The sequence below is a fragment of the Plasmodium vinckei genome (assembly GCF_900681995.1).
Source record: "Plasmodium vinckei vinckei genome assembly, chromosome: PVVCY_09".
Classification (NCBI taxonomy): Eukaryota; Apicomplexa; class Aconoidasida; order Haemosporida; family Plasmodiidae; genus Plasmodium; species Plasmodium vinckei.
The window spans coordinates 891,105-915,177 of record NC_051301.1 but is presented as its reverse complement, the minus strand read 5'-3'; the positions used below and the strand labels follow the sequence as shown (position 1 = coordinate 915,177).

Here is a 24,073-nt window from a genome sequence, read left to right as displayed (position 1 = left end):
ATTATGTTGCTACGAATACAGTAACGTATGTACTTATCACATGTGGCTAATATATGTATGGGAAAGTGTAGAAAATATTTCTCTATTAATTTAATATATAACATTAATTTTCATTTTATTATTTTGTTTATTTAAAAAATAAACATAAAAGTAAAAAAAAATAAATTTATAGACAAAAAATTATTTTTTATTTCCTGTTACTTTGATTTTTGTATTATTATATTTTACATAATATAATGGCGTGTGATATAGAAAAAATTGAAGATAACGAAAAAGAAAAACCAAATATAGTTATCCAACTAAATACTTTAGGACTCGATGAATTAGTCTCATTAACTTTAAAATTGGAAGAGGTTTGTTAATTAAATAATAATAAAGTATATTTATATTGTCATACTATATAGTAGTTGCTAATATGGTCGACTAAATTTTTATATATTAGATCTTATATAATTATGACTAAACAATTTCATTGCTACTCCTAATGAAATAGTAGAATGTCAATTAGTAGACATAAATGTGTGTATAAGTTTTTCTTAAAAATTGATACATCAACTTATTTGAATAAATAATTTCGAATTTTCTTACTTTTTAGGAATGGAAATTGATAAAAAAAAATTATACCATTTTAGAAGGGGCTATAGTAACTTATGATAAATGCAAAAATTCAGTAAAACAATTAAACCCTTCAAAATATAAAAGCAAAAATTATAATCCATTTATGAATGAATTAGAAAAATCAGATTTAATAAAATTGACTAATGAAAATACAACCATTGATAATAAAACTGAGCAGACAGAAAAAACTGAACAGACAGAAAAAAAAAGCGAGTCTCTGGATATTCATATCCCATTGACATCTTTAGTATACATACCAGGTAAAACAAAATAACTATAAAGTTGAAAAAAAATTGTATAAGAAAAATGTGGCAACTATCCCATTTTGTGAAGTATCCCATTTTTATGTGTCTACAACTTGGGCTATTAATACTATCACATAGATAGATTAGACATATTTAAGAAATTTATTTCATTTTTTCTTTTTTTGTTGTGCCTTAATTTTTGAAGGAAAAATTGTTGATACGGAAAACTTTCTAGTACACATGGGTACAAATTATTATGTTCAAAGAAATTCTGACCAAACAATAGAATATTTTGATAATAAAATAAAAAAATTAAATGAAAAAATTAAAAAAATCAAAGTTACATTGATAGAAAAAAGAAATGAAATAGAATTATGTAAGCATTATATTCAGATTAAAAGAGGACAACAAATGAATGAGGCAAATCAAAACCCCCAAACCGCATCAGTACGAAGTACAGCTTAGTTTGGTCATAAAAAATGTAGGCCAATATAACATATATTTTGTCAGCCTAATAAATATTGTTACGATCATTTTATATTTTTGCAATTTTAGTAAAATTTCATTTTGTTATAATTTTTTTTACTAAGTTTCTATATATCCAACTTATTCATTTACTTTATTTTTTTAATTAAAAATTAAAAAGGTTTATATATATTTTTGTATATACGCATTACACCCCCTACATGTATGCCTACATATACAATTAAAAAAAAAACTCTCATCCAAATTTATTTTTATACAATTTTTATGAGTTAAAAGTTTAACATATTTATGATAATCATATTTTTTGTAGTTATCATTAAAGAAAAAAACATGGGCATACAAGTCACAAACAAACAGATAAAATAAATTTACAATCATGACAGTTTTTCACATATAATGAATTATTTATTATGCATATATTCTTTTATAAGTTGATATTTTAAAAATGTTTTACAAAAAAAAAGTATTACCTATTCTGAAAAAATGAAATCATTAATATGGTTTTAATATGAGCATATTATGTGTCTATACCATATTTTTAGTGTAAGATATATTTTTTATAAGATTTATATTTTCAATTATTATGGACTTTAATATAAGGGGATATTTATTTTGGGTAATCAATTTTTCATAAGTAGCTAATATATGATTAGACAAATCATGACAATATAATGCTATACTAGTAAATGCATGAATTAATGACATCCAAAATTTTAATTCAGTAAAATTATTTTTTGAAAAAAAGGAATTTAATGTTATATAATAATCTTCAATTTTATCATATGTAATTTTCATACGTTCTAAATTATGAGCTATAATATCTAATATATATCTACTTATTAAATAATAATAATTAGATTTACTTTTTAATAAATTTATAAATTCATTTTTTAAAACTAATAATAATCTGTAGTTATTTTGTATTATATTATTTAAACCTTTTAATAACTCTTTTATACAATCTTTACTTAACATTTCAAGGACATCTGAGCAACTCAACTTATATAAAATCAGTTTTGCAATCTGGTATATCCATTCATTTTTTTTGCTCCATAAAATTGTTTCAAAATAGACCCTAAAATATATGTTCATATTTTTTACGATTTCTTTAACCTTTATTTTGTTTTTTACACCTCTGAAAAATGAAAGAAAAAATAAATATCGTAATAATTGCAGCCAAATATGAATTTTTTAGTTTAAATCCAAACTTAACATATATAAAGAAAACATTTCTTACTTTGAAATATTAACATGGTCTAACTCTTGAATAGCTGTTTTCTCAACCCCTATAATGTAACAAATATTTACAAACATTATTATAATTTTGACTTTTTATCATGATGCATACACACATTGAAACAATTTACATACCTTCTTCCTTCCCTTTGAGGTGGTTATAAATTATGTCCTTTTTATGTCCATGCTTGAGGGATATAACACTGGAAATGTTTTCCTACAATGTTTCACAAAAAATATAAGAAATTTCGAAAAATATAAGAAACAATATGTATATCCTATTCCACCATCGTTACATAATGGAAAATCATTTTACTGATTTATATACTGATACAGTATCACACATTCATGCATTTTTTTTGCTTTTCTTTTGTTGTACCATATTTTCAGTATTGATCAATAAGGGGATATATAGAAGAAAATAAAAAACATCTTTATAATTATTATCATATATTAAATGTGGTAATATATAAACTAAATCATTTTTAAATATTCTATAGTGATAAAAATAGGTTCTCAAAATTATAGAACAATATTTGTCAAAAAAAAATATCTTGGACTTAAGTATATTAATATTTTTCATTATAAAATCAAAAAATGAAACTGCTATTAAATAATTTTTATATTCTTTAGATAATAGTATATATAAATAATTAGACGCTTTAAAAAATTGGTCTTCTGTTGAAAATAATAAAACAAACTCTACCATTGGAATCACTATGCTTGTATTCATATATTTGAGTAATTTTTTTTTGATATTTATTATTAAATTATATGAATCATTTATAAATGTTTTATTAAAGCAACATATATTAATTAAAATAGATATACAATTAATTAAAAAACAAGAAATATAACTTTTATTTATACAGTTTGGAATAATTTTTTTTTTTTTTTGGGGTGATGTTGCTAATATATCTTCCTCAAAATATTCCACCATATATTTTATATAAAAAAAAATACCTTTTAAAAAATCTTTATTATAATGATCTTTTATTTCATATATTATGATTTTACCTTTTTCCATATCATAATAAATATTTTCATTTTTTAAAATATCCATTTGTTTATTTTTTTGTCCATCTTCATTTTCTTCACTTTTGGCTATGTCTAAAATATTATTTTTATTTATATTTTTTTCATTTAATTTTATATCTTCATTAATTATATTGTTTTCAAGATCATTAAAATATGTATGAAAAATATTTTTACATAATGAATAATGAATTAATGTACTAATGTAATCATTTTTTTCTGTGTCCATTTTATTCTTTACATGCATCAGAGTTGTTTCATTATTTTTTTTATTCCTAAAAAAGTTGCAAAGTTCATTATTATCCACATAGATTAGTATAAATACTATATTTATGTATTGTAGAATAATATGATTTTTTTGAATAGCATTTCACTAAAACTTTTAAAGACTGAGCAGGATGATAGTATAGACATATTTGATTTATGTATATGTAGAATATGAAGCAATATATTTACAGCAACATAGTATTTCATTTATATATTATTTTTGTTCATTTATTTATTAGTTTTATTTTTTATAACTTTTCTTTTTACCTTTCCTTGATTAATGCTATGTAATCCTGTTTTATCAAATCGGATATCATAGAAAAAAAGAGGGCACTCATATGCTTTTCAACATTTATGGAATTATTTTCGTCAGCTAAAAATATTGTGAAGTTATCCTTCACATGATCAACAATTTTGTTTTGTGCTCCATTTTTGTTAATTAAAATATAGTGATAAAAAATATACTTTAAAGTTTCTATTTTGGTTGTAAAGCTGTTTGAATTAAGTAACAATAATGATATGTAAATATTTTTATGCGGATTTTTCGAATTCTTCAAGATGGATAAAAATGTGTTCGTTAAGCTTTTTTCTTCATAGTGTAATGGTAATATATAAAAAAACATAGATGAATTATATCCTTTCCATATGTCAGGATAGCATGAAAACAATTTATTCGTTTCGCTATCAATCAGTTTGATTAAATTAATCATTAATATTTTTTCTCCATTATGAGTATGGTTTTCGCTATCTACATGAACCAGCAATAATCGTAAAAGGGAGTTAATTTGGTCTTTTATACTCTACAAAATGTGTGCAAAAAATAATACAAATACAAAAAGAATGTATATATGCTTCGTTAGTTTCGCTTTCTTACATAAAACATGGAATTCAATATAATAATGGACATTGAAATAATGCTTCATTATTATTTTATCCATGCTAAAAGTACGAATATACACAGAATGAGCATACATGTGCTCATATAAAAGTATAAATAAAAAATTAGATACAAATTATATGACTGTTCATGTAAAAAAGATACATTTAGCTAGCTATTTTTTTAATATCCCATTTTATAATATCATAAAATGGAACCTACATATGTGCACACATTATGCAACATTAAAATATTTTTTTTTTTAACTTAGTAGCTAGCTAATTTAAAAAATACGAAATAAATTATGACATGGTCATACAATATACATACGTATGTGAATTTAATTTTTTCCTTTTTCTTATAGTGTATACTTTTAAAAAGTTCCCAAGATCATCAGTCATATGGAACATGAAAACTAAATAAAGTTCTCTTAATAACTTCAAAAGATTTTCTCTCGATTCATCTTTTCCAAAAGTTTGTAATTCTAACAATTTTCTTAAGTCATATATTTTTTCTTTTATATCCATTAAAAAAAACACAAGGATAAAAAACAAAAACAAACACAAAAACAAAAGTTATTAAATTAAAATGCAGGGGAGTAAAACAGGGAAGTAATGATAAAATTAAAGCTGTTCATATAGTCGTATATACACACATTATATATAAACATTTTATTTCATTAATATAAATAATCCTTTATTTTTGCTTAATTGAATTTATTTTACAAATATTATGCAGTAATACATATATATTTTTTTTTTGCAATACATTCATTATATAGGGCATGAACAATGCTGCAAATAAAGGGGCTATTTTTTCCCTCCCTTTGTACGCATTAATTTTTTTGCTATATATAATGCATCAACATGTATATGCATAACATAATTTATCCTATATGTTTAGTTTTTAAGCAACAAAATGAATAACATTTTATATTCAACAAAAAGGATTTCCTTTTTTTTTTTTTTTTTATCCTATGCACAATCTCAATTATGTACTATACATTTTTTTTCATTACAGAAATAATGCATATGTAGTTATAAATTTTAGTAAATCTTCTTTAGTGATAATTTTTTGATGAAATTGGTATATTTTTTTTCGTTCCCTTGTTTTCATATTATTTTATATTTATTTGTTTATTGTACTTTATTTGGTATGGATTATTATGCCGCTAAACTTTCATTGGCTTATGCTTGTTGTTCTTCCTCCTGATTACCATTTTCTCTTTCTATATATAAGCAAGTTTTTTTGTCTGCATCCTTTTTTTCATCACATGAAAAGGATTTATCTTCTTTTTGGCCATCCTCTGTGGACATGCATATTTTTTTTCTTTCAATAAAAAGCTTATCGAATTCCTTTTCATCAAATAATTGAGAGGAAAGTCTAATTCGGAAGTTTTTCTTCTCAAGGGAATTCATATCTGATTTCATTTTATTTATATTAGGATTTGCCATATTATCTGTCATTTCATTTGGATCTTTATTTACATTATTAAAAATATTGTTTATATTAGTATTGTTTGGGTCATCTTTATTTGCAATATTTTTTTCATTTAATTCCCATAATTCTTGCCATTTTTCTTTTCTTTTTTTTTCTTCATCAAGCCAAAAGTTTTCAAAATTTTTAAAATGAATATTGTATGACTTGTTAAATGTTACAAATAATTTTTCTTTGCATTTCATTAGTATTTGTCCATACCCTTTACATCCCTACAATAAGATCGCAGAAAATAAACAAAAATAAGAAAATGATATAAATATAAATTTCACCATGAATAGGTTAATACGAATATCCAGACAAGCAAATAAGCATTTCCCAAATTACTCAATGGCAGTTTGGAAAGTATATAATCAAAAAGTTAAACTAATAGAATAAATAATAATTTGCAAAGACGATTAAAAAAAAGTATTTTATTGCATACCTTCAAAAATTCTTCAAAGGATTTCTTCTTATTTTCATTTAAAAATTCAGATAATATTTTTTCTACTTTTCTCATAGATGAAAAATATTTTTTATTTGTTTTTTCCTTAATACTTATTAAGGTATTTTTTTTTAATTCATCAAATTCGATGAGTTCCCTTCTTCTGTTAAGTTCTTCAATCATTTCATCTAATGCCAATGATAGGCAATTGTTAAATGTATTTTTTTCATTCATTGGGTTATTTAAATAGTAGTAAATCTGAATAAAAAAAATAAAAAATTATGATAAAATGGGTGACATAAAAAATTTACATTTATTTGTAAAAATATTATATCGTATGTAACAAACCTGTGGAGGGGCTATGGTATTCTCAGAAATGCAATAAACTTCGTTTTTATACTTATTGTATAATGTATTTTTTTTGTCCAAATAAAAAGCTATTTTTTCTTTATTAAAATTGTTGAAATTCCAAAAGTTGTGAGCATTTTTTATATCTTGCCAATATTCTGTAAAATCAAAAAAAAACATAAAAATGTGTATACACAGATATAGGTAATATTTTCCCCAATTTACAATATATCAAAATATGATGATATAAAGCATTACCTGAATGATGGGAATTTGTTTCTGAATTGACAAGGTTATTCACAAAGCATGTTGGAACTACCATTTCATTGTAACTACTATTACAATAAATTTGTTCCTTTTGATCAATAATATTAAATAATAAAAATTGTTCATCTGTTTCAGATATCATATTATTAATATAATATTTATACATCAGTTCAGCATCATTTTCTTCAAGATCCATTAATTTTGTTTTATTTTTATTAAAAAAGAAAAGTTCTTTATCATTTATACATTGACTTTCTATAGTAAGATTTTGTTCTTCTTTTGTAAAAGCAGATATTAAAAAATATAAAGTAACTTTTTTTTTTTCAAAATTTTCCATTATTTGTGAATTATTTAAAATTTGAGTATGTTCATTAATAATAATAACTACATCAAAAGTGTTTGTATCATTATTTACTGTTTCATTAATCATATCTATATTTTTTGCAAAAACAATTGATATATCATTTAAGGAATGAAGATATAATAACATTTTTATTAACTTTTCTAATTTATCTTCTCCAAAATAACAAATAAGTATTTTTTTTTTTAAAAATGAAATTTTTTTAATAATATTTTTAAGTAAATCAAATTTTTCAGATATATTAAAATCTTTTAAATTAAAGCATTCTTCATCTAATAAAAGTAAAGGATGTATACATGTGCTATCTTTATTATTTTCTTCAACATTGTCATAAATTATTTTTTGAATTCCACTCATGTAGGTGATAAGGAAGCACCGTCTAAACACTCCGGCCTTTTCACCACTTGCAACATTTCTAACTTGACTTTTTTCCCGATGGAATATGAAAAACTTGGTTATAAAATTTTTCATGATGGTACTCAAAACCCTTTTGTCTTCTTCATCAACATAGGCGGTCTCAAATTTGTTGGCAATCGAACTGTCGATTGGAATGATGGCTAATAAGAATAATGCCAAGATAAAATTCCAATTATCGGGAATATCATTTAGTATAATAATTTTTTTTTGAAAATTTAAAAATCGAAGATCATTTAAAACATTTATTTGATTTAATATATTAAAATGACAAATATCTAATATTATATTTTCACAAGGTATATGTAAAGTTTTAGGAACAAAATCTATACATATAATAAGATTACTATCTTGGTTAGTTACTTTATTTTCAATCATATTTTCTTCATTATTATAAATAGAAATATGTTTGAAAGAATAAAATAAATCTTTCCATTTATTTATATTTAATATAGATGTTATTATTACTAAATTATCATTTTCTTTTAATTTATCTTTAATTATATATCCTACTTTTAATTTACGAGAATTATTTTTCTCACTATTTATAATAAGTAAATAATTTTTTTCATATAAAAATTGTATATATTTTCTTGACACATCAAATTGAAGTTTTTTTATCTCATGCTCATTTTCTGGCAACTCCTCATTGTACATTTTTATGGACTCACCAGATTTGTCATTTAAATTGGCAGAAGTTTGAGAAGTGTTTTCTTCTTCTTCTTCTTCATCTTCTTTATCTTTTTCAACCTGCTTGTGCTCTAAATAGTTAAGGTATATATCCATTTTTTTTCGAATATCTGTAAATCGTTCCTCAGTAATATTGAAAACCCTTTTTCGGGTTTCATGAGTTTGTTTGATTTGTCTCATGTACACATTATAATGAACATTATATGAATTAAAAAGCTGATTAAACAATGACTTTTTTGCATCTATGAAACTGACTTTACCTTGATGTTTTTCTTCGATACAATTATTATTTATAACATTATAATTATTTTCAAAAAATCGAGTTATAAATATATTATATCTTAATTTTATTTGAACTTTATATAATAAAACTTTTTTAATTTCCATTAATAAGGTCTTATTAATAGTTTCTAATAAATTATTATTTTCAATATTTTTGTAAATATAATAAAAAATATATCTAATATATTTATTTCGATATATTAAATCTCTAACATTCAATATTTCTTTTGATAATATATCTATAAATTGAAAATATTGATATGGTAAATTTTTAATTAAATTGAAACCATAATTTAAATGATCATTATTATTTACTCTATTATTATTTCTCATTACTTCTAAATAATTAAATATTTCATTATATATTTGATCATAAAAAAAAAAATCAAAAGGTTCGATAATATATTCATAATAATTTATATCAATCATATTTCCTATATTCATAAACATCGGATTTAATTTTTCTACAACTTTTTCATTCATCTCAAAATTCATTATATTTTCATTTACCCCGTTATTTAAATTTCCTTGATTCAATTCTGAGCAAGTTCCATTCTGCTTGTTCTCTATCTCACCATTTTCTTCTTTAACATCACCAACTTCCGTTTTTATTTCAGTAGATACTTCATTAGCTTTATCGTTGTCACAAATTGTGCTTTCTCTCTGGCCATCCACACTAGCACAATTTTCACTACTACCCTGTTTTATCTCGACATTTTCATCGTTATACATTTTTGTCGAGCCTTCACCAGGATAGTCTTGACTAGAAATTTGGACATCCTCATTTACATTAACTGGCTTATCTTCAGCATAACAATTTTGAAAATTATAATTTGCAATGTCTTGAAAAAGGAGAACATTCCATTCAGTTTGTGAAAAAATACAAATATATTTTAAAATTATAAAATTTATATATACTAATAAATTATGTAAATAATCAACTTTTTTTAATGAATGATTAAAATAAAAATTGTTAATATGTGTTTGTGTTTTTTTTAAAGGTTTATAATATAAATTTGATTTATTTTTTATCAGATTTTCTATATATTTTTTTTTTTCAAAATGTGCTGTAATATTTTTTGTAGTTGTATAATTTTCCATTTCATCTTTTGAGTTATCAAAATTTGTTTCATCAAAGTTATTATTAAACTGAATAAATAAGTCATTTTTGTATTCCCTATTTTTTACAAAATCCATATACAAATCAACTTGTTTATTAAGTTTTTTTAACTCTGTATCATCAAATAAATATGCTTGTTTATTTTTTATCTTTCCTTTTGCTTTTACTTTTTTTCTTTGTGTATTTTTCATATATTTAAATATATATAATAATGCCCTGACTCGTTTGTCATCAATGTTTTTTTTTTTTTTACTAGAATTATAAAGTAATTCTAAAATATTATAATAATTATTAACATAATTATCAGATTCATCAAAAGGGGTTTGAATAAATGCATGAATACTATCATTAATTTCGCTCTCTTTAATTGTTGTTATATTATCTTCATATTTTTCATTTCTTTCTCTAGTCTCATATATTTCATCTATATTTTTAAGGTATCTAAAAACAAAATGATTTTTTAAATCTTCTTCACTAATATTTTCTAAAGGGTTTGATCTAAAACCTTTTCCACCATTTCTGTTATTTGGACTTGTCATTCCCATCCCTCTGTTTAAGTTAGCTTGGCCAAAATTTGCAGACTTATTAAAGGAACTATGACTGCTCATATTATTTATATTCGAATTTTGTGAATTATTAAATTGGGTTGGCATATAATTTTCTTTTTTCCCGTTTTTATTTGCATATGTTTGCATATTATTATATAAATTATTTGTATTTTCATTTTTTAAGTTTAATAAATTATTTCCATCTCCTGTTCCATTCAAAAGGTTTTCATTTTTTTTTAAATTTGGCATATCATTTGGATTTTCATTTTTAGTAATACCACAGCCATCTGGATTATTACCTATCGGGTTAATCCCATTTTCTGTATTATTCATATCATATTCAATATAATTATTATTCATGTTATAATTATTATTGCTTTGTTTCAAAGTCACTAAATTGTATGTCCCTTTATTATTATTGCTACCTTCATTTTCATATGAAGCATTACTTTTGTTTCCTTCTCTGTTTGGTATATTATATACATCATTTTCATTATTGAAAGTTACATTTTTTTTTTTTTTCAAATTTATATTATAATTAAAATTATTATTTTCTTTATAACCATTTTTATCATCATTAGTTAAATTATTTCGAAAATTAAGATAATTTTTTTGATCAGAATTTTCATTACTATTTTTTAGTATCACATTTGGTATGGATCCATGTTGTAAATTCATATCAGATCCTACATTATTATTTCCTTGAAATTGTATAAAATTTGTTTTTCCATCATGTAATGAAGGATTATAAAAATTTATTCCTTCATTAAAATCAGTTTGATTGTTATTTCCATTTGCTGTAATGTTGTCTCTTATTTCTATAGAATTTTTTTCGTTATTAATATTTCTTATATTTGGATTATTTACATTTTCATACCCCATATATGCATTACTATTCTGCTCGCTATTATCAAAGTTGCTACCATACAAATTTGTATTATCTCTTGGAATGTTATTTTTATTTTCATTATGAATATTATTTATTTGAGGATAGTAAAAGGAATTATTCCCACCATTTGGATTATTATTTGTTTCATTTTCATGACCCATATACATACCATTATGACTCTCATAATTATTAAAATTAATTAATGATTCTTTATATTCACTGTTTTGATTCATTTCTGCATTATAACTATTTTCATTTATTATATAATTTTGATTATTTAAATTGTGATCGTCTTGACCTGGGCACTCGTCTTTCCTATTATTCATATTGTATCATATATATACTTTATTATTTATGCTCGCCTTCCAAATTTTCCAAAATTTGGTATACCGTTTTCCTTTGGTTTTGGTGACCTTTTTCACTATATTGTTGTATGCTCAAGACAAATATTTGCCAACAAATTTCATAATTCACTTTTTTTTTAACGTTTCTTTTTGTATAGCAACGATAAAAATACAAGAACCAACAATTAAACTACTTGAGATACAAAGGTTGGTCATAAATTTATTGTATAGAAAAAAGAAACATGTAATATACCAATAAAATGTTAGCTAAATCATAAGGTTGTTTAAAAAAAAATGGAAATTAAAAAGGACTAATATATATATATATGTATACACCTTGTATGTAGCTATGGTTATACATAATTCATATCTACATTTTTAAAAGGTTTCTTTAAAAAAAATAGGAAATATTTTTCATCATTAAATATATTATTAACAATTGTATTAATGTAAAATGGGATACATATATATATGCATTTTTAAACTTGTTCAAAATACTTCCTTTGAATAATCATTGGTTTTTTAAAAAAAAAAAAAATAATAATAAATAATAAAATCAAAATTCAATAGGAAACATAAAAGCATAAAATATACTTTTACATATTTAACAAAATTTTCCCATTTAAATCTGAATTTTGTTTTACTATTATTATTAATATATTATATGGAATATTTATTTATTTTTTTTATTTTTTTTGTATTTTACAAGTAAAATGTTATAACCTTACATCATTGGATATACAGGAAATAAAGGTATGACAATCCAGTTTTTTTTTTATAATATATAAGAATATTCGTATTATATATATAATACATATAATGCATATTTATATATAATAAAATGTATAGGGAACAAAAATTTGAAACTTGAAAATTTTCATTATTGCCTACTCTTAATATATAGTGAAAAAATGTAGGGACGACAATTGTAATTTTTTACTGCAATACATATGATGGGTATATAATCCTTAAAAAAAAATAATATACTGCATAAATCTTACTAAAACTTTGAATTTAACTACAAACTAATTACACAACTTTTATAAAAAATTTGTAATATACCATTTAAGTATATATCTTTAAAATTTATTTTTTTCTTTTATATTATTATTATATATTTTTTTCCATTTTTTTTATTATTCAAACCCTGGTATATATAACCTCAATTATTTTACATAATAATAATATGCACACAAATAGAGAAAAAAATATAAATATTCTTTTTGTAACTATTTTTTTTTTGTCTCATATATTTTTTCACTTACAACTCGGTTTTCCATTTATTTCAAAAAGATTTTAAATTTAAAAAAAAAAAAATCATTATATATTATTTGTTTAAACACATTTATTTGATAAAGGTTTTAAATTAAAAAAAAAAAAACTACAAAGTTTTATGTGCAATTTTTTTTTAAAAAAAATGGCATTTTAAATGTCTATGTTTTTGTTAATTTTGTTAGGAATTATAACTCATTTCTATAATTATAACTATCTTTATAATGTCTGTTAATTTGTGAATTTTATATAAAGAAAAATATATTAGCCTAATTAACTGATGAAATATTTATTTTTTTTTGTAATTTTTTGTAATTTTTTTGTTTAATTTGTAACAATTTTCACAATGTGGGACTTGATAAATTATAACGTCAATGTAAAAAGCGAAAATGATGAAAAAAAAAATGACAATGAAAATGTTGAAAATGCTGAAAATGTTGAACGTGGTGAAAGTGGTGAAAATGCAAAACAAAATGAAAGTTTGAACATAAACTTAGTTGAGAATGCAGTTGATATAACTAACACATTGTACGAGCAGGTACCCTTTATTTTATGAGCATGCATAATTTAAAACTTCTTTGCTTTATTTATAAATCATCACTTTTATCACTATGTATAAGACATGTTATGCTGTTTAATTTTTCAAATTGTTTAGGTGCGTAACAACAATACTGCCTTTTGGAGCATGCTAGGATATGAAGTAAAAAAAAAAAAAAAAAAAAAAATTATTAAATAATATATGCACATTTTGAATAGTCTAATTGTTAGATATATAAAATGATGTTGTCTCAACAATGTAAAATAATTAATATGATTTAATTTATTTTTTTAGGAAAATCCAAATCAGATAGATCCAAATATACAAAATCAAGAGGAAGAACCATACACAGAAACTATACAAGATGAAGGAGAAAATAAAAAAGAAAAGGATCACGAACCGATTGATGATACACAAAATGATTCTCTAGAAGAAATGGAAAGAGTATTAGAAGAAAATGCAAAAGCAAAAATAGAAAAGAAAAAAAAACGTGAAAAAAAAACAGAAAGATTGTCAAAAAATAAGTTAGATATAAACCATATATTTGAATCAAATAACGGAATTAGCAAGTCTCCCTTCTTTAGTGACATCAGTTCATATGCTGATTATTACACAAGTGGGGAAGAAAACAGTGAAAATAAAGAAAAAAATAAAAGTGATGAGGTTGGTGAAAATAAAGAAAAAAATAAAAGTGACGAGATTGGTGAAAGTGGTAAAGAAAACTCAAATGAATCAAACAATTCAGAAAATGATGTAACACCTGCTACAGATTCGGTATCTAATGATTGGTTTTTTTCAAAAATAAAAGAAATAATTGAACCTAATATAAACCAAGAAACAATAAATCAATTATTAAGTAATAATTATAATAGTTTTAGTGAAGCCAATACAGGATTATATGGATTAATAGATAAAGTAATACGCACAAATAATAGTAATAATAATAATTATGAAAATATGAGCATAATAAATAAACAATCACATCATGGAAATATTTATGATCACTACAATTCTATGGATGTATCACCAAATGATAATTATAATTTTATTAATTATTCTATATATTGTATTAATAAAGAACTATCAGCAAATGTTGAAATGGAGGCTATAAAAATGATGAAAATTTATGCACACACATTTAATAAATTTAAAAAAGATATAAATTATAAAGACGATTTATATAAAGACCTACTAAATGAAGCAGAAGAACAATCTACTATTATTTTGAAAAATAATAGAAAAAAAAGAATTTTAAAAATTGATTTTCTTAACCTAGCAAATATGAATAGTGAAAATTATAATAATATAATAGACTCTCAAAATGTACAGACACCTAAAATCAAACTTGAAGACATTTTTAAAATCAGCGTAAATTAAGTTAGGCAATTTTTTCCATCATTTTTCAAACAATGCCAATATAAGCACATAAAAATGAGTTGCCAAAACTAATTCGAACCGAGCAAAAGCCCATTCAACATATTTCATGAAACCTACTAACTTATTATGATGACCAGTTGGGAAGTAGGTAGCACAAAAATTCACATTTATGCTTACCCCCATTGTGATATTATTTTTGTCAACTTTTGTTTTTTTTTGTATATAACACCGAATAATTTTAATTGAAAATTGTATAAGTTGAAAAATGCATAAATTATATTGTTCATTTTGATTTTCCTCAAATTTGTCCACTACGAAATAGAGAAATTGCACAAGATTACATGAACTTTCTCATAAGTTGTTACATTAAAAAAAAAAAAAAAACTTAAAACATTTGTATTTGTTCATTCTTATAAATATAAACATAATTTGAAATTTTAAAATTGAAGTAAAATTATGAAAAAAAAAAAAAAATAATTTTTTCAGAGTTGGCAATAGGAATAACATTTCTATACTATTTTTATATTTCTGCAAATTTTTAAATTAAAAAAAAAATACATAATATGCATAACGAAATATTATATATATGGATGGGCGGTTTAAAAAATTTGCATTAATTCTTATTTATTATTATATAGACGTATATTTTTTGTTTTGTAAAATTATTTGAAATATAAAATACGTTTGAATTAAAATAAATTTAATAACATATATTTTTATAGTTCTACAATTTAAGCGCATATTTCTTGCAAGTATTTATAATGGAATTTTTATCCTTTAATTATTTGAAAAAAAATATGTAGTAAAAAAAAAGCAAAACATTTTTATCTTTATGAAATAATTTGTACATAATAAAGTACGTATGGAAAAAGCTCATATAAATCATATGATTAATATGCATATAAAATGGTATATTATGCTGCTTGTTTAAAAAGTAAACATTTTATAAATCAAATAATGCTTGAAAATATTTCCAACATATTTTTATATAATTATCCAAAGGGATGCCCCATTGTTTTATTATTTTAAACATTGGTATTTGTTTGATACTTCAAAAGTTATATGCATATAATATGCTCATATAGGGGTACATATATATGTACTATGCATTTATGCATATTTCTAAAATGGGTGTTCTAACGATAAAGGAAAACATTCCTGAATGGGAATCGAATAATTTTAATAAAACTGTTGAGTGTGAGATAAATAATTCATATAGTAATAAGTTAATACGATTTATAAAAACCAACTCACATGATGTTTTTATATATGATATAAAAGCTGTAAATATTAACTATATAATTAATTATATATTTTTGAAAATCATGGCAAATATAACCACCAAAATAAACTTCTCAATAAAATTAAACAATACTAACATCCACACATGCTTACAAAAAAATAACCAAACAAATATATGTCTTATATGCTATTATTATATACAAAATAATATAAACAATTTACATTATTATAATAAAATTTTTTCAGAATTTTACAACAATACCAATATATATAATTATAATTTTCATATACATAATGAGTGTTTAAAAAATATACTTCATTTATATATTTCACTTACATATTTATATAATATAATGAAAAATGGTGATTTATTAAATGGGGTTATAGCTAATTCGTTAGATCATGTGAAAATAAAAAAAGCCGAAATATTACCTGCACAAGCAAGGAAAAAAAAAGACATTATTGCCTTCGCTTTAATCGGATTTTTAAGTGGTAATAAAAGTGTTCATAAAAATGAAGAAAATAAGGAAAACAATAATGACAAAAATAAAGATAAAAATGAAACTTTTTCTAACAATGGTGGGGAAAGTAAGAGATCCGGAACAGGGGATGGAAATGGGGACGAAGAAAATGAGGATGGAAGTGAAAACGATGAAAACGCAAATGATGCTGACAATTCGAGCGATACAGAGGAAGAGGAAGATGAAGAGAAGAAGCAAAATAAGCAAAAGAAAATGGAAAGCTCAATTGGTGATCAAAATGTAAAGAATGGAATTTCTAAAAGCAAAACAAGAGGAGTACAAAATAAAAAAAAAAAAAAAAAAAAAAAAAGATGAAGAAGAATATATTTCTAACTATCAAAATGAAGGAGATATTCGAAGCATGAAAAGAAAAAGAAAAAAAAAACAACTAGGTGATGGTGAATATATTATTGATGATATGCTTGAATCGAATTATGAAAGTGATGGAGATGAACTTATTAATGAAAACAATTTACCAAAAGAAAGTGATGACGAATATTTATATGATCAAGAATTAAAAATATATACCGATGAAGATATTGTAAAAGAAGATCAAATTTTAAAGGACGAAGTTTATAGTGGTGATTCAGAATTTCTTGAAGATGATTATACATTTGGACGAAAAAGAAAAAAAAGAAAAACAAAAAAAAATGTAAAAAAAGATAAAAAAATTATTATTAAAAATGGAAAAAATATTTCTGATGAAAATAAAACCGCCAATACAATAAATCAAAATATTTCAAATGATAAAAAAATGGCTAGTCAATTTGAAGAAAAAAATAATGCCCCTTCAACAGTTGAAATGCCAAACATAGTAAGCGAAGAAAATGAAATGATTAGAATTGAACCAGGTGATAAAACAATAGATTTAAGTAATGAAGATATGAAAAAATATGGAAAAGTAATTAACAAAATTAAACAAAGTTTAGACAAAGAAAATATAAAAGTAGATACACAATCTATTAGTAAAAATATTGTAGAGAATGTTATAAGGAAATATAAAAATAAATTAGATATAAAAATGAAATTATTTTCAATTTGTAGTAACTTATTAAGACATGATAATTCAGAGTTGAGAAAAAAAATATTAAATGGAGTTATACATTCTAGTGATTTGGCAAATATGGATGCATCTGATTTAGCTCCTATAAGTTTACAAAATAAAAGAAAAGAACATGAAAAAAAATATTTTTATGAAAGTATTTATTTACGTGAAAATTATATAAATATAAAAAATGCTAAAAATAATGAAGAGGAATATTATCAGCCTAATATATTATATGATGAAAAACTTAACCAAAATGATGACCATTCTAATAAAAGAAATAACACAAGTAGAAGTCGAAGTAATTCTAGTAATATAAGCAGTAATGTATCTAATTTTGATAAAACTGATAAAACAAATGAATCTTATAATGATAAAAAAAATGTTTTATTAGAAACTGTTGATAAAAATAATAATGGCGAAAAAAATGAAGCATTCTCTCAACAAATTAGTAATAATAATTTATCGAATATTAAAGAAAAAAAAAGAAAAAAATCAAAAGATGAAGAAGATGATAATAATACTTATATAATACCCTCAATAGAAAAATATGCCCTTGAAAATACTTATGAAAATTTAAAAGCTGCTTATAAAAATATGCCAAAATATGCTTCTTCCCCTATCTTAACATTTTTAGATAATTCATATAATAGGGTTCTTTCAATAATCGAAGCAAGTAAAAATGAAGAATTATAAAATATTATTTACTTCGCGAGTTTGTTTTTAATTTTTGCTCATTATATTCTTATGTTTTTGTCTTTCTTTACATATTCGCACACTGTTTATTTTTCAACATTTTTTATGTACATGCGCACATCCATGTTTATTATGTGAGTCATTTTTTAGGGAATCATTTTTCCATTTCTAGATATCCCAGATATTTATGATGAAATTCGTAAATATATATAATATGGCCTGTACATTTTATACCATTTGTATATTAATTTTTTATACGTCATTGTTAATTTAGATAACCAATAATTTCTATTTTTTTTTTTGTCTCATTTATGCACCCCTACACACAAAATAACTTAACAAAAATTTTTTATAATAATAACTATATTCTTAAAAGCTATAGTAATTTTTTATTTTTTCATATATTTAATACATATATGCAATATCACATCTACGTATATACAGACATGTATGTAGACATGGATTATTGTGTGAGCAACTAAAATTTGATTTATTATTAAGTTATTGTTGTATTTACCATTATATGTATATTTGGTGAAATAGAAAAAGGAGAACATATATTCCTCTTCCTTTTCTTTTTCTTCTTTTTTTTTTGTCATTCCTCATTTTTTTTTCCATCCCATTTAGTGTCTATTTTTTTGTAAAAAGCATTTTTAAGAGTATACGAAATAATTCGTTCTTGATGGACTATGAAAATCAAATTATTTTAAATCCTCAAATTCAAATAAATAATAAAAAGGAAGAAAATGGGATAGAATATGAAGAGATAAGTAAAGTAGGGGGTGAAGAAAATTGTGATCCTCCAATAAATTGGCCTCCTAAAAAATTCGGGAAAATTGTAAATACAACTGCCCATGAAGAATCAATAAATGAAAATAAAAATTGTTTAGAAATTGAGGGGAAAATAATAAATAGTGAATTTGCAAGTACTAATATATGCAAAGAAAATAATATAATGAATAATGATTCTAATAATGGTGAAAATGAAAAAAATAAATACATAAACAGTTGTAATAATAATATAATAAATGATCCCTCCTTTGACATAAGTATCCATGTTATAAATAAAAGCGTAACTAATGTTAAGAAATATATAAGTAGTCTTAAAAAAATAATTAATAATTATTGTGAATCAGACTGTGAAAACTTATCTAATGATTTAAAAAGTGAATGCAGTAGCATTGTTAAAACGGTGAGTAATTTCGGAGGAGAATTTTCCGATGAAAAAAGTTGCTCTGAAAATATAGACAGAGTAAATATTGAAACATTGATTCAATCTGTAATTAATAAAAAAATAGAAGAAAAAAAATTTACAACACTAGATATTATTGATGAATGCTTATCTATAGGAGAAATTTATAATAAAAACAATAAAACTAAAATCAGCGATATAATTAGTAAGAATATAAATACTGCACTAGATCAACAAAATTTATTATATTCCAAACATTCTGGAGATATAAATTCTAAATCTTGTAATGTAGAAACCATTTCAATTTTAAATAACAAAACGAATATTAAAAATTCGTTACATATAAATGAATTAGATTTTCAAAAATGTGTTGAAGATATTTCAAGGTCATTAAATATTATGTCTATTTTGCATAAAGACAAAAGTAATAACAATTCTCTAAATAAAAATGGGGAAAAAAATATTGATATAATCCCCGATTCGTGTAACCCTATAAATTTTAATTTATCAAAAAATAAAAACAATTTAAATATTGAAAAAAATACAACATCAATTTTGCCTGAATATTTATGTACAGGTAAGGTTAAAAAAATGCACAGATTTTTGACACTTTTTACAAAATTTATTCATACATAATTTATATTAATTTACATATTTTCACTTGTTTAGACACAAGCGAAAAAACTGAAAATAATAATGAGCCAACAAAAAAACATTTAAGTTGTCAGGAGTCGGAAAAATGTGAAAATTATAAAATTACCGGTAATTATTTAGCAAATTGCTACTACTATAGTTTATTCATTTTTTAAAAATATATTATGCAATTTGACAAAATTTATACCTTTACCAAATAAAGGCAAAAAACTTAGGTGGCACTACAATTTTGATGTTGTTTAATTTAGGCATATTTTTACCTGAACGTTCAGAATAAAAACGCAATATATAGCTATAAAAAAAATAATAATAAAAAAAAATAAAAAAAAAAATACACACATATATAAATCCTATATTTCAGATTGTCTACAAAAAATTAAGAGATTTATGCAAATTGGAAAAGGAGAATTATCATATGATAATACAGGAATGTCTTTAAAAAGAGAAAAAAAAATAGAAACCTTGTTAAGTACTAAAAAAAGAATTAGTTATTTTGTATTACATATATTATTATTTTTTTCTTATATCATTTTTGGGTTTTCACTTATATTTATGAGACGAATTATTTATAAAATATTTTTCGATCAAGACTTATAATATTAATTTTTTTTTTTCGTTCTATTTATTTATTATATTATTTGTGGAATTGTAAGAAATTTTTATAATAAAATTATTCTGAAATAACTTACACCAAAATTATTTACATAAAATAAACTTTTTCAATATATCATTATTTTATTACACCCTTTCTCTTTCATATATATATTTATATTTATGTTTATATATTTTATATTTCCCTTTTTTGTGTAAAAGACATTGAATTAGTTATTAAAATCAAATAGCTGTATAAAGAATGAGGGTGTATATTTATCCATTTTAAAAAAACGGTTTCATAAAATAGTAGGACATAATGTTTTTAATATAAATTATTGTTTATATTATTAATTTATAATAAAAATATAAATAAGATATAAACGAAATCGCGGAGCCAAAATATATACCGCATGTCTATAAATATAACGCTATATAATTATTTATCATATTGTTTAAAAAATGGCAAAATAAAAAATTTATAACGAATGTGACATAAGAATATAATCATTATAAAAGTAATAAATGGAAATTATCAAAAGTAAAAAAAAAAATGAGTAACTAATATAAATTAAAAACTAAATATAAAAATACATATCTCATTGCAAAAAATAAATCATCAAAATGTTTTAGTTCGATTTATGGAAGAATTGGATCTGAAAAAACTGTGGCATTCTCGCATGTTCCTCCATACTTTTCTGTAATAAAATATAAAGAAAAATATCAAGTATATAAAAATAAAAAAAAAAAAATAAGACGTTTTAAATATACAATTTATATAATTAGCTAATTTTGTTTTATTTTTGTCTTACTCTCTAGCTGGTTTGCGTCAACTTGATCAAGCAATTTTTTCTAAAAAAAAAAAAAATGAAAAATATATATATCACAATATGAAAACATATGAATTATTTCGTATTAAAAATGATCTTGTTAAATTTTTGTCCATTTTGTTAATATAAATTTTCTTACATCAATGCTTGCAGAGGTGATGGAAATTTTTTGTTGGGTATTATACTGAAAAAAGGGAGAAATTATGAAAAAGTTAATACATATACATATTTATAATAAATAGTCATAGATTTATTTGTAGCATTATTAATATATATATTACGGGTATAATTGATTTAAGCATATGCCACATTCCTGATATAAAGAAAGGTGCACTTAAAACAAGCATTTTCGCCAATCTCGACCTATAGTTACACTAAAATAAAAGGGGGAAAAATGTTTTATATACATATTGTACATGCATATATACATATCTAACTGCTTATAATTTTCATATTTTTGGATTACACTTAAACTTTGGGATATCTCCTTTAATGTTGATATAGGGATATTTAAAACACTACATGAAGATAGATCTATGATGACTCTCCATTGCTCTATCTTTCCCTCAACAAATAAATGCTCTATAGCAAATTCTATATAAAAATAATAAGCAATAATGGCATGTTATATATGAACATATCAAAATTAAAAAAATTTATTTATGTGTATATCCATGGGGTGATAATTGAAGTATTACCCATCCAGTAAAAGGCAACCCTTAAAACTTCCTTCTAAAAAGTTGAAAATGCGATAAAATTAGTGAATCGCCATATAATCATTTTTATGCAGTCATTTTTTACGCAGCAATTTTTTATGTAGCCATTTTTTATGTAGCCATTTTTTACGTAGCAATTTTTCATAATTGCTCATATTACCGTATTGACAGTGATGAAGCGTTTGCAGTTGATGACAATGATTGGGTGCATGTTTTTGTCTCGTCCGTGAACATAAATATATCCTTTGTTCTGTGAGAAATGGCAAAAATATAAATATGTATATACATGCAAACTGTTAAATATGGCAAATTTTACAAATTATTATTATTACTATAATATCCTTAATATCTTCACGATGTATTGGAATATTCTCTTCTCTCCATTTTAAATGTCTAAGGATATCAACGTAGCATTTGTCATAAACAAACTCGTTTCTGCAATCGAAAAGGTAGGAAAATGTTAGAATTTTTCACCATTTTTCAATATTTTTCATTTTTCCATTTTTTATTTTTTCATTTTTCATGATTAACTAACCCTTGTAGAAACCGCAACACATAGTTGTCGTCATTAAAAAGTGTCTTTTTAAATATGTCATCATATGAGCGTTGAGGATAGGGGCCTTTTGATTGTTTAGCTAGCTCAATTTCTTTATTAATTTCATTACGTACATAATCTTTAAGTCCTTGAACTTTTTCGATTTCAAATGGGTCTAACTTTTGTTTACAAAATATAAATCTTACGGATTTTTCGCCAGTTTTGTGATACTACAAAATTGGATTAAAAATGGAATTAAAAATGGAATTAAATAATGTATAGCATCTTATCAATATAAACAAAGGAAGCAGATGATTGAGAACTGGATAAGAATTATCATATCTTTCTAAAATGCTAGCAAAAGACTTATAAATATATCAATATATTATGAATTTAATAAATCCTTACATATTTTATTTCATCTTGACTAGGATTATATGCTAAGACTTTTTCGGTTAAGTATTTATTATTTGTTTCTTCAGGCATTTTCTTAATTTTAAGTGAAAAAATAACAGAATTTTTTATACAAAAAGCTCAACTTTTTTTTCTTATAAATCTATAAAAATATATAAGTTTGCTTAAATAAAAGCATGGACAGATATATTATCTTCCTTAATATCTATTATAAAATATAGATGCAATTATATGTCGATATAGCCATGATATTTTTATACTATTTATTGCATATGCATGTGTGATAAGTATATATATATATATATAATATTTTTTGAGGCGATATAATAATTAATTATTATATTCCAAACAATTATAACCAATATTTTTATTCTCTCAAATTATTCATAAAAATTTATTTCCCCTCAAATAAAAAACATATATTAAAAAATGCATATTATAAATATTTTGCTATTATACTTTTTTTTTCTTTTTTCCGATTTTTTTATTAATATGAATTTTT

General features: G+C 22.5%; 8 protein-coding genes across 8 annotated transcripts; 5 read left to right on the top strand and 3 right to left on the bottom strand.

The window, feature by feature from the left end:
- Positions 1–236: 236 nt before the first annotated feature.
- On the top strand, positions 237–1,328 carry PVVCY_0902630 (prefoldin subunit 5, putative; the record flags this gene model as incomplete). Its single annotated transcript, XM_008626603.1, has 3 exons — positions 237–353; positions 596–878; positions 1,069–1,328. The coding sequence occupies 3 exons, from the start codon at positions 237–239 to the stop codon at positions 1,326–1,328; spliced, it is 660 nt and encodes a 219-aa protein (XP_008624825.1).
- A 546-nt stretch (positions 1,329–1,874) lies between these two features.
- PVVCY_0902620 (conserved Plasmodium protein, unknown function) lies at positions 1,875–5,291 on the bottom strand (the record flags this gene model as incomplete). The annotated part of the gene is made up of 6 exons (XM_008626602.1): positions 1,875–2,484; positions 2,587–2,635; positions 2,721–2,802; positions 2,965–3,895; positions 4,155–4,687; positions 5,136–5,291. 6 exons carry the CDS (start codon positions 5,289–5,291, stop codon positions 1,875–1,877), a joined length of 2,361 nt encoding a protein of 786 aa, XP_008624824.1.
- Positions 5,292–5,951: 660 nt separating this feature from the next.
- On the bottom strand, positions 5,952–11,930 carry PVVCY_0902610 (conserved Plasmodium protein, unknown function; the record flags this gene model as incomplete). The annotated part of the gene is made up of 4 exons (XM_008626601.1): positions 5,952–6,473; positions 6,686–6,943; positions 7,034–7,191; positions 7,292–11,930. The coding sequence occupies 4 exons, from the start codon at positions 11,928–11,930 to the stop codon at positions 5,952–5,954; spliced, it is 5,577 nt and encodes a 1,858-aa protein (XP_008624823.1).
- A 1,636-nt stretch (positions 11,931–13,566) lies between these two features.
- PVVCY_0902600 (conserved Plasmodium protein, unknown function) lies at positions 13,567–15,135 on the top strand (the record flags this gene model as incomplete). The annotated part of the gene is made up of 3 exons (XM_008626600.1): positions 13,567–13,758; positions 13,876–13,920; positions 14,053–15,135. 3 exons carry the CDS (start codon positions 13,567–13,569, stop codon positions 15,133–15,135), a joined length of 1,320 nt encoding a protein of 439 aa, XP_008624822.1.
- Positions 15,136–16,460: 1,325 nt separating this feature from the next.
- On the top strand, positions 16,461–17,213 carry PVVCY_0902590 (conserved Plasmodium protein, unknown function; the record flags this gene model as incomplete). The annotated part of the gene is made up of 1 exon (XM_008626599.2): positions 16,461–17,213. One exon carries the CDS (start codon positions 16,461–16,463, stop codon positions 17,211–17,213), a length of 753 nt encoding a protein of 250 aa, XP_008624821.2.
- Positions 17,214–17,259: 46 nt separating this feature from the next.
- On the top strand, positions 17,260–18,639 carry PVVCY_0902580 (conserved Plasmodium protein, unknown function; the record flags this gene model as incomplete). Its single annotated transcript, XM_008626598.2, has 1 exon — positions 17,260–18,639. One exon carries the CDS (start codon positions 17,260–17,262, stop codon positions 18,637–18,639), a length of 1,380 nt encoding a protein of 459 aa, XP_008624820.2.
- A 682-nt stretch (positions 18,640–19,321) lies between these two features.
- PVVCY_0902570 (conserved Plasmodium protein, unknown function) lies at positions 19,322–21,082 on the top strand (the record flags this gene model as incomplete). Its single annotated transcript, XM_008626597.1, has 3 exons — positions 19,322–20,408; positions 20,501–20,593; positions 20,847–21,082. 3 exons carry the CDS (start codon positions 19,322–19,324, stop codon positions 21,080–21,082), a joined length of 1,416 nt encoding a protein of 471 aa, XP_008624819.1.
- Positions 21,083–21,715: 633 nt separating this feature from the next.
- PVVCY_0902560 (CRAL/TRIO domain-containing protein, putative) lies at positions 21,716–23,643 on the bottom strand (the record flags this gene model as incomplete). The annotated part of the gene is made up of 10 exons (XM_008626596.1): positions 21,716–21,774; positions 21,889–21,928; positions 22,046–22,090; positions 22,188–22,280; positions 22,373–22,500; positions 22,605–22,638; positions 22,783–22,872; positions 22,955–23,057; positions 23,158–23,387; positions 23,566–23,643. 10 exons carry the CDS (start codon positions 23,641–23,643, stop codon positions 21,716–21,718), a joined length of 900 nt encoding a protein of 299 aa, XP_008624818.1.
- Between the last annotated feature and the right edge of the window lie 430 nt (positions 23,644–24,073).